General features: G+C 35.4%; 1 protein-coding gene across 4 annotated transcripts in view; it reads left to right on the top strand.

Moving 5' to 3' along the window:
• The window catches only part of FSTL5 (follistatin like 5), a 596,568-nt gene that overhangs the window by 203,481 nt on the left and 381,009 nt on the right, over window positions 1-12,078 (top strand). For all 4 annotated transcript variants that reach the window (XM_059697754.1, XM_059697753.1, XM_059697752.1 and 1 more), the window contains exon 4: window positions 6,964-7,212. In XM_059697754.1, the coding sequence (XP_059553737.1) occupies window positions 6,964-7,212 (249 nt within the window). The remainder of the gene's footprint in view (window positions 1-6,963; window positions 7,213-12,078) is intronic.

Below are 12,078 nucleotides of genomic sequence, written 5' to 3'. Positions count from 1 at the left end.
AAACCTGAAATATTTTAAGTATCGCAGATAATTTAGTATATGTCTTTCATCTGATTGCATAGAGTTATATAAAATGAAATAATTTTTTACTTAGTTACTAAATAAAATTATCAAATAATATTTCTTTGGTTTCCAACACATTTCTCTGATCTAAATAAATCACACAGATTATGAAAGTATTTTTACCAGCTAAGTGTGTAACCATAAGTACCAGTTCTGTTGTCATAATTAACATTATAATCCTGCAGTTGAGAATAATAATAGAGAAGTAACTGTTGCCATATTGGATAGTGAACTTGAATTATCTAACTTTTTGAAATGACACATTAAAAATCATCTTCATTGACAAATATTTATTTGCATTAAACAAAATATAGTTTGGATGGGTGAAATTGAACTGAATCCCCGACTTTTTTAAATGCCTTTTAAAAATTAGTTTTTAAAAATATAACTCTGATGGCAGAATAAATTGCAGGTGCTTGCAGAAGTCTAATGGATTATCTGAAATAATAAGAAGAAGAAATATGGCGAAGAAGATTCCAAATTCACTGAACTACAGATATGGTACCATGCCAACTGACTTTCAGTAATAGCACACTGGGGAACTTTTAGGAAGGCAGCCTTGTTTTGACAGATACAAAATAGCAACAGACAATGCATATCCCAATCAGTAAAGGTCATGAAAGGATCATACTGTGCGCAGTCTTCTGCAGGCATTGATGTAGTTACTTGAACTACCGGTTGTCATGAAGTCTGTGAGGACTGAATGTGTTTTGTTAGAGTTTGCAGTGTGTAACAGGTATTCATGTTTTAGAGTTACTGTAGAATTTCACACTTTCCCTATGTGGATACCAAAATGTTACCAGAATATTATACTTACTTCTAAATCAAAATAGATAATAATATAAATGGAGACCCTTTTCTTATATTTGCTTTTCTTTTCTTTTGCAATGAAGGATAATCTTATGTAGTGAATACTTTTGAAAAATTTAGGTGTATTATTTGGAAACACACATTTTAATACTCCTGTAAATACATTCCAGTAGCTGTAATAAAAACTAGAGTTGTCAAAAGCTGTTCTTCATTTATTCCAGTGCTTTTAAGTCAATATATTTGACATTCCAAATTCATAGTAAATGATAATTCTTAGTAATAATAACCATATTTGTTAAACACATACTGTATGTCAGGCATTTTCATTGCATCATCACCCATACTCCTCTCAACAACCATATGATACTATGATTATTACCTCCATTTTATTTACTCTTCTAAATAATACATATAGAGTTTCTTTCCTTTTTAGTAGTGGTTTTAAAAAATATATTTTTATTGATTTTAGAAAGGAAGAGAGAAGAAGAGAAAGATAGAAACATCAATCGTAAGACAGACTCATGAAGCGGCTGCCTCCTGCACACCCCACATTAGGGATTGAGCTTGCAACCTGGGCATGTGCCCTGACCAAGAACCAAACTGTGACCTCCTAATTTATAGGTCAAAGCTTAATCCCTGAGCCATACCGCTGGGCCATGTAGAGTTTCTTTATGTTCTGGTTAGATGGGGAAACAGAGGCTTGATTATTTGAACTAATTGTCTATAATCACACTTGTAGTGACAATTGGAATACAAATAAAAGACTCTGATTTGAAAGTTCACTTTTGTAGCTATTAACCTGATACAAAAATAAAATAAATGATGAGAAAATCTTAGGAAAAAAGAGCAACTAAAAAAAATCTAAGTAAAAAACAATGTTGCAATGTAGTATAGCTGGAATTACTTATAGAATATGTAAATATTTAAAGTAGAGAATTATGAGTATGTGGTTATTTAGTGTAGATGAACTTTAAATATTAGGCATTCTAGAGAAAGTTTACTAAATATATTTCTCAGACATTAGCTTCTATTAGGAAACTGTGCTTTGAAAAGCAATGATTGTATTATTTACTAGGCCCTCTTAAATTCCGGGACCCCCCTCAGGGGATATCAGAGAGCCAGTTTTGGCCTGATCTCCTGATCTCCGCAGGCCAGGTGGAGGGACCCCACTGGTGCATGAATCCGTGCACCAGGACTCTGGTATGCATATAAGATCTTTGGTTAATCTCTTCCTGTCCTCTCTCCTCCCCTGTTCCCTCTGAAATTCATTAGTCTGTTCCATGTTTTCATGACTGTGGTTTTGGCTCCTACATTGAGCATCTGCCCCTGGTGGTCAGTGTGCATCATAGCTACCGGCTGGTCAGCCAGTCGCTTAGGCTTTTATATATATAGATTTATTGAATTTATTTGCATCATATTGATTAATAAAATTATATAGGTTTCAGGTGTACAATTTTATAACACATTATCTGTATATTGTGTTGTGTGTTCACTAATTCAAGTCAAGTCTCCTTCCATCACCATTTATACCCGCTTTGTCCTCTTCTACCTACCCCCACCTCCCTTTCCCTCTGATAATCACTATACTGTTGTCTGTATCTATGAGTTTTGTTTTTGTGTTCTTTTTTCTTTGATTAATCTCTTTACCTAAAAAGGACAAGTATTCTTAAATGAAAGGATTGTTTAGATGAAAGTAAATATAAATATGGATGATTTATTAGTTGCTTTTTATTTTACTGTTTGAATATCAGGCCCAGTTGAGGTCAGACAAATATGAAGTGGAAAAGCAGACTGTAATCTGCTAACCTCTGACCAGAAATCTGTTGTTCTTTTAAACAAGTAGTTACATTTTTTGCTTTGCTACTATATATTTTTATGAGGTGACATATAAAATAACTTGGCATTCTATATCAAGTATGTTTATTACCACTGTAATCATTAGAGGTAGTTCACTAATCAAAATCTGTTTATTTCTTCCCTCTGCTGTTACTGTTTTAAATTCAGCATCAGTTTGTTTCATACTGAATCCCATTCCTCAAGCATCACCTCTACTGTGACATGACATTGTCTGTGAGGACTTACCTGTACTATCTTTAGAATTGCATAGAATTATTTAATTTATGGCAAGATCTCTTTCATCTTTTAAAGTTACACTTTTGTTTGTTCATTTCATTTTTTAATTTATTTTTCGATGATTTAAAGGTGATTTTTTAAAATTACAGTTTACTTTCAATATTATTTTGTATTTGTTTCAGGTGTACAATTTAGTGGTTAGACAGTCATACACTTTATCGTAGTCCCCTCAATGTTTCCAGGACCCACCTGGCACTCTGTATAGTTATCACACTATGATTTACTATATTCCCTGTGCTTTATATCCCTGTAACTATTTTGTAACTACCAATTTGCACCTATTAATTGTTTGTCTTAAATCTGTTTGAGGAATTTATGTGAAGCTCTGAAGGTATAAAAATTATAAAATGAAGTACTTGATAAATATATAGTACTTTTATGGGAACACATATTATTTTATCAACTTATGAGATAGCAGGATATTAGGCCATGATTAAAAATTCATTTAATGTATTATCTGACTGAATGTACGCAAAAGAATTTTTTGATGTGTTGATAAGATTAAATTTATTTGTGCTCATTTGAAACTTTAGTTCAGCATTACTCATGGATAATCATTGCCAGAAAGGATATGTCTAGTTATTTCATTTACATAACATGAGTTTTCTTTTGGATTGCATATGAATTAATTAAATTTTCTTTAATTGTAGCAGCTACATGTAACCCACAACTTATAGCTAGTGTAAAATAGTTCATTAACTTCTAAAAAAATAGCCAGTATTCTAATACTACAAGTCTCTGAACTGGAGTATAGGCATTAAGAGGAAAATATTAAGATGAGAGAATCTGGGAAAGATACTCAATCTAGATATTCCAAAAATGACTTCATTTTACAACCGAGTATTCCTCACCAAAAAGGAAATTAATTGTACTGTTTCAGTTAGCCAACTTAATTTGTGACTAAAATAAATAATGACCAGATTCTCTTGATAAACATTAAACTCATTCTTTGATAATAAAAAATAAATTGTTTCTTGATAAATCTTAAACACTTTATTTGATAGCAAGAAATTTTTCATTATTAAAATAATAAGTAAAGAAAGAAAATATAAGCTATAAAATTATACAAAATACAATTATGTGAGTCATATTCCTGTGTTATGGAATTTGAACACTATAAACATTACATCAACCACAGGCATATGTACTGGTATAAGGATGAGGAAAAGGATTTTCCAAATTGAAATTGGTCATTACATTATAGTTATGATTGACATAATTTTGGACTTTCTTTTTTACATTGAACATTAAAAAGTAATACTATTACAGAGGCAAAATTGCTCCATATCATTTTTCATATATTTTTATTATTTCTTCTAAATACTTGGATTATTTTACATGATTTACTCATGTTGTTTATTTAACAAGCTGAAAATATAGACTAAGTATCTATGACGATTAATGTAATTTAAGTTTATAACATCTCAAATATTTCCTTTTCTTTTTGCAATATATAGGTGTCTTTGATGTTAAATATATGTATACACATACATATTTGTGCATGTATGCATGTGTATATACATATTATATCTGTGTGCATAAGTATATATGCATGTGTATATCTTTATATACATACTAGAGGCCCAGTGCACAAAATTCATTCATGGGGGGGGAGGTTCCCCTCAGTCAAGCCTGCACCCTCTCCAATCCGGGACCCCTTGGGGGATGTCCTAACTGCTGGATTAGGTTCTTTATATATATACTAGTGGCCCAGTGCACAAAATTCCCTCAGCCTGGCCTGTACCCTCTCCAGTCTGGGACCCTTGAAGGATGTCCTACTGCTGGTTTACAGGGATCGGGCCTAAACCGGCAGTCGGACATCCCTCTCACAATCTGGGACTGTTGGCTCCTAACCACTCACCTGCCTGCCTGCCTGCCTGATTGCCCCTAGCCACTCTGCCTGCTGGCCTGCTCACACCCAACTGCCCCAAGCTGCCAGCCTGCTTTCCCCCAAATGACCCCCTCCAGCCTTATCACCCCCAACTGCCCCCCGTGCCAGTGTGCTCGCCCCCAACTGCCCCGCCTTCAGGCCTGCTCGCCCCCAACTGCCCCCCTGCTGGTCTGCTCACTCCAAATTGCCCTCCCCTGCTGTCCTGATCACCTCCAAATGACCCCCACTGATTGCCTGCTCGCCCCCAACTGGCCCCCCTGCTGGTCTGCTTACCCCCAACGGCCCCGCCCCCCATCAGCCTGATCACCCACAACTGCCCTCCCCTCTTGGCCTCTAACCACTTCTACCTCGGCCCTGCCACCATGGCTTTATCCAGAAGAACATCCGGAAGGTCTTCTGGAAAGTCTCCCAGTCTAATTAGCATATTACCCTTTTATTAGTATAGATAGAGGCCTGGTCCACGGGAGGGGGCCGGCTGGTTTGCCCTGAAGGGTGTCCTGGATCAGGGTGGGGGTCCCACTGGACTGCCTGGCCAGCCTGGGTGAGGGGCTGAGGGCCGTTTTCAGGCTAGCTACACCCCCTTCAGGCTGGGGGTCCCCACTGGGGTGCCTGGCCAGCCTGGGTGAGGGGCTGATGGCTTTTTGCAGGCTGACCAAGCCCCCCAGTGGGGACCCTCACCCCATGTGGGTGTGGCCAGCCTGGGTGAGGGGCTGAGGGCCGTTTTCAGACTGTCTACAGCCCCTTCAGGGTGAGGGGATCCTGCTGGGGTGCCTGGCCAACCTGGGTGAGGGGCTGATGGCCATTTTCAGGCTGGCCACGCCCCCTGGTGACCCAAGCTCTGAGCCTCTTCTTTTTTTCTTTTTTTCTTTTTTTCAGCTCCTCCTTGAGCGGAGGCCAGGGCGGGCTGGAAGCAGGTATCAGGGATTTATTTATCTTCTATAATTGAAACTTTGTAGCCTTGAGCAGAGCCCAGGTCGGGCAAGGGCAAGCAGGAAGCTTGGCTTCCTCCATCGCCGGAGGCAACCTGAGCCTCCTGCTCACTCCAGCTCTGTGGCCGCCACCATCTTAGTTGGGTTAATTTGCATACTCACTCCTGATTGGCTGGTGGGTGTGGCTTGTGGGTATAGTGAGTGGCAGAGTGATGGTTAATTTGCACGTTTCTCTTTTATTAGTGTAGATGTATATATATATATATATGTATGTGTGTGTGTGTATATATATATATATATACACACACACACACACACACACACACATATAGTTTAATGACCTTTAAAATTTTCTAATAGTATACATTTTAAAAGCATAGGAATTAAAGTTTGATTTTAGTACAAGATTGCTGGATCCATCCATCTATACTTTTCTTATGCCAGTGGAGATTATTAGAGTGACTAAGTAACAAAAGTTTTAAATTATCCATGATTTATTAATTCAGTCATGAATTGTATAAGTGGTTGTCAGGTGGCAAAGGTCAAAACAAGAAATGATCAGCTGTCAGAATTTACCAAGAAGTTTTTCAAGGCACTATTTTTCATTCCTATCTCCTATTTCTTGCCTTATATGCATATATTTTATTTCCCCTATCCAGAAATCTGCTACTGTAAAAGTTGACATTTATTAAATATTTATAGTGTGCTAAAGATGTGCTTTCTGTGGCTTATTACAGGTAGTATTTTGTACAACTCTAGGAGATGGTCTACACTATTATCCCCTTTTTACAGATGGACAGTTAGGCACAGAGAATTAGTTTTTTCCAAGGATGTAAAGCTAATAAGTGGTAGAGCCAGGACTTGAACTCAGGCAGTTTAACTTTGGAAACCTGTTCTAAGAACCACACTACTCATGGGGGGGGGGGGCAAGAAAGCTCATGGAGAGGACGAGAGAGAGGGAAGAATGTTGAGAGTATTTTGAAAGGGCTCATCTGCCAGTTCTATGTCCCTTCTCCACTTAGTGCAGCAGCTGAACCCTGTATATCTCTTAGACAATTCCTTTTTCATTTGAAACTTTGACAAAAATATATTATTTGGAGATATGAATCAAAGTGATTTTCTATTTTTTATCCTCAGGATTCCATATTCAGGAAGGCCCTTTGGTATCTTGCGAAAATAAATACTGTGGTTTGGGAAGGCACTGTGTTATCAGCAGAGAGACAGGACAAGCAGAATGTGCCTGCATGAACCTTTGCAAACGGCACTACAAACCTGTGTGTGGATCTGATGGAGAATTCTATGCAAACCACTGTGAAGTGCACAGAGCTGCTTGCCTGAAGAAACAAAAGATCACCATTGTTCACAATGAAGACTGCTTCTTCAAAGGTAAATCCAGGTGAACCTGAATTGTCACCCTCCTCTCTTTTTTTCTCTTCTCTCAACTAGTGCCTTTAAGTTTAAACTAACACAATTTTATGTCAGCAAATGTCTGAAAAGAGAAAGAAAAAGACATGTGAGCTTAGTTACATTAGTAAGCAGGAAATGAATAGAAATTTACAAGGATACAATTCTGAATCTCAGTTATTACAACAAAGCTGGCCAAAATATGACTCAAAATTTAATATAGCTTACAGCATTGCACCATATGGCTTCCCAATCATGCAGTTATCTTAGAGACACAGCGTGGCTGGCCAATTCAGTCAACAGGCCAAATCCAGCCGGTGAGAAGCACCTGGAGTGGAACTGAGGGAATAGTGAACGCCAAGTCACGCTGTGATAACATCTCATTTCCCCCTGATTAAAAAGGATGCTTTCATTTGTACTACATAATTCAAATGGTATTGAACCCATAGATGTCTACTGATATAATTGGGAAGAACTCATGCTAAACTTATTTAGTAAATCTGAGATGGCCAAATTTAAAATTTTAAAGTGTTGGTATTTGTTTTCATGGTAGGTACTGCTGAATTAGTAATATGACAATTATTTTAACATGCTATAGAAATAAATCATTGAACATTTTAAAATGAGTTATTTACTTGTAAACTTACCTGTTATTTGATTTATTGTTTTTGTACTGGAGAAATTATTTGTTTGTTAATAGTCATAAGACAGACTAAAATTCTAAGGTCTTAAATATATTATTTATTTAAAGCATTAATGTATTATTTAAATACTAGAGGGCACTCGGGTGGGGGGGCGCTCAGCCCGCCTTGCACCCTCTCGCAGTCAGGGACCCCTCAGGGGAAGTCCACCTGCTGGCTTAGGCCTGCTCCCCAGGGGATCGGGCCTAAGCTGCAGTCAGACATCCTTAGCACTGCCAAGGAAGTGGGAGAGGCTCCTGCCACCGCCGCTGCACGTGCAGCCTTCAGCCCAACTTGTGGATGAGTGGAACTCCCCCTTGGGAGTGCACTGACCACCAGGGGCAGCTCCCGCATTGAGCGTCTGCCCCCTGGTGGTCAGTGTGTGTCATAGTGACTGGTCATTCCTGGTTGTTCTGCTGTTAGGGTCCCTTTGCATGTTACCCTTTTATTACATAGGATATATAAACCTTGATTATTTGAATAGACCAGTGATCAATCTGATTATGAATCTTTGGTTCCATGTCCCAGTTTCCCAGAATATCCCTGAACTATATTTATACTTACAAACTTGTTGGATATTTTAATTCTGGTTTACATTCATGTTTCAAATATGTTATTACACTTTCTTTGCTCACCAATTCTGGTAAAATGACTGTTAAAACTTGTCCTTTTTCAACCTTGGTAGGACACATAAAGTGTTATTTCCCAGGTGATGAGAAAAATTATACGTAGCTTTTAAATGATACAAATGAAATGCTTTATAGTGATTGTGGCTGCTAGCAGCCCTCTGATATAAATGAAGAAACAAGAATAGTCTCCTTCCCGGTATGACCTGTGTGCACCTTTACTACATGTTCTGAGAATTTTATGATATTAGATTTTCTTCCTTGACAGAAAGAAGAGCAGCTACTTTGGTTTTAAGTTCAATTTATTCCCCTCTTCTATCAAATCTGTTTTACAAATAACTAAAATTGATTCCATTAACATTCTGCTTTAAAGCTCATAAAAGAGTATTTTTTCTGTAATTTGGACCTGAGATGATACAGTGAGAATTTTTCTATTCCACCGATGCATAGTATCATAAAACTATGTAAATATATGCTATTAAGTTAATTTAGAGTCATATTCTCCAGCTGAGGTTTTGTCCAGCCGACACTAAAGAATTGATTATGGAAATACATGGTATTAAGTATAATGTGGGGAAAAACCTGGCGTATTTAATGTTCTGCTTTATTTCTGGATGCTTAGGCATAATGCAACTCACATGTAAATCAGCATGGAGGTACATGAACTAAATACAGCTGAAAATGTTGCCTTCCTTATGACTTTATAGACAATAGTTTTAAGAACTTTGGTCCTTCACATGTATACTAAGCATGGTTATAAAATTTATGATTGCTTCAAAATACGTTCTCATTATATATAGTATTAAAATTTCTTTTACTTTGGGGAGGTTAGTTAGCACATTTCCCAGGTCACAGAATTTGTCATCTGCTGTTGATTGGTTTATTTGTTTTGATGTTTTGCCTAACATATCACTCATAAAAGGGCTTACTTTCAGCAGAACATAGGTAAATAATATAGAAGAAACAATAAATTCCCTGTCTTTGTAGTGTACAATCGGCCAAGTTTTGGATGTAAAAGAAGATTCTGTATAGCTGAAGGCCTGACATTGTTGTGATGGCTAAAATGAATTCTTGTGACTGTGAATAATATTTTCTGTGGAATTTCAATTATTTATAGATTCTAATGATGGTATAAATGAAGAAGCAAATCAGGTTTTGGTTGGAATAAGCAACAGCCATTTGTTTAGGAATTATTTTGGGGGGATTTCGCACTATAAAAGAAGAGTTGAGTAGTTGCAACAGCAAGAGTATGGCCAGCAAAGCCTAAAAAATGTTTCATCTGGATCTTTTCAGATAAAGTTTATTAACTTCTGTTTTAAAAGATTACAAGTGCCTTAAAATTAATTTTTAAAAATATTTGCAGATCTCTACTATTCTGTATCTTGTTGGCTATGGAGGGCAAGCACACATGGACAAATTGAGTAGAACACCCAAATGGATACAAGTAAAACAAGAAATCTGTGCAAGATTAATAGATAGTATCATAGTTGCTATCCTGTTTAGGATGTACTATGCAAGGGTAGGAAAAAGTATGTTTACAGCTGTGAGTACACGAATCAAAGTTTATTTTTGTATTATTATTTATTAATTGTATTTTTTGCATACAAACAACTGTTGACCCACTTTTGCTCAACCCTATAGTTTTTCAAAATGTTAGCCATGGTAGAAACTAGGTGGAGGTACATAGACTCTCTCTGTGTTATTTCTTACAACAGCATATTAATCAATGATTATCTCAAAATAATGGTATTTAATAAAAAAAAATGCTGGAAAAATATTAGCAGATACTTAAAACAATTTTAAAGAAAGTAGAATTTTCATTATTTATTAATTATTTGAACTTTAATGTAAGTCTTAATTGTTTCACATATTGAATTTATCACATTTATGTTTGGTACTTATATTTTAAATATTTAAATATATTATATTTATGAAATCATATATATTAATTCATTGTTTTAAATTTAAGATTAGAATATAGGTAAATATAAATATATATGTATATGTGTTTATATCTATATGTATACTTGTATCTATAACTATATATATCCTCTTACTATTTTTTGTGTTACATATTTAAATGCTTCTGTACTATGCTCAGCATTTACGATTATTGTAAAATAGAGACATGAATTCACTAAGAATTATCTTTATGATTAAAGATTTGCAGAACTGTAGAGAAAACATAATACCTCTGTGAACATAACATTTTTCTAATTTAGTTCTATTCACATTTATTTTATTATAAAGAAACTGACCATAATGGGATTAGAATATTGTAATATTTGTTTATTGACATGAAATAGTTTATACTGATGCTTAACATAGCATAAAACTTTCTACTTTTACATGATGTCTAGCTATTACTTATAGTGATAGTTTTGCTTTAATGACATTTCCTATCCTCACCCCTACTCCCAAAGGGCTCTCTAATTGCTAAAATCCCACATCACTTGTAACAGGTACAGTTTCCTCTCTCCTTGACACAGGTCAGTCTGTCATACACAGCAGAATTTAGTTACTTGGGGTACAGATATAAGCTGGAATAGGAAAGTCAAGATGTAACCCGTGCCAAATGGGGAATTAAACCTTTTATGAGAAAGTCAATTGAACAAAAACTCTTTTGCCATTTACTATGTTGAGAATAAAACTGCCATAAAAGCAAATGTTCTGTGCACTTAAATGTGCATCACAAACAATAACAACTTGGGAAATATGGTTTTTATGGCTATATGTGTGCTCTTTGAATGAGATCTGACATTGTGTTCTTTTTCTTTGGTATAATTTGGATAGACATTCATATTTCATTTTTTAAAATTGTTTCTTTTACCAGAACTTTTTTTTTTAAGATGGGGATTGTAGAATGTAGGCTTAAAAACTAGGCTGCCAATAATGTTTTAAAATGTATCAGTAAATGTAATGTGCTCATCCACATTTGCTTTTAGATTGCTTTTTTAAAAGGGTACCTTTATAAAGCTTTGATTTTATGTGCAAACAATCTTTTATATCATTTCATAAAATATTATAATATTCAAAAATATATAAACTTTCTCTTTATTCTATTTATTTGAATCATAAAATATTATTTCATTTAGTATCTAAATATGATACCTATTAGGTCTACAACAATGTTATTCTACACCCCCCCTCCCCTAGCAAAACACAACTTCACTAGTATTGACTGAGTTGGTGCTTTGTACATAATTTTTGTCAAATTTTCCCATTTATAATATATAGGAAATACATTTAACTTTCAAATACATAGTCTTATCTTGTTTTTGTACATTTTCATGTTATATCATTTTTCTTCAGGTTCAAATTATAAAAGAAATATTTTTGTTTAATATTTTATATTTTCTATGGCTATATGAATATTTCAGTAATAGTTATTAAGCACAATATTCAATAGTGACAGAAAAAAATGAGAACATTAGTTCAAATAATTTGTCTTCTATCTTGAAGCTGTTTAAATATTGTATCAGTCATTACCCCTCACTGACACCTTCACTTATCATGTTTATTTGCTCAGTAACCTATTTTCA

Source organism: Myotis daubentonii, chromosome 5 (genome assembly GCF_963259705.1).
Source record: "Myotis daubentonii chromosome 5, mMyoDau2.1, whole genome shotgun sequence".
Lineage (NCBI taxonomy): Eukaryota > Metazoa > Chordata > Mammalia > Chiroptera > Vespertilionidae > Myotis > Myotis daubentonii.
This window is presented reverse-complemented; position numbering and strand designations above follow the sequence as displayed.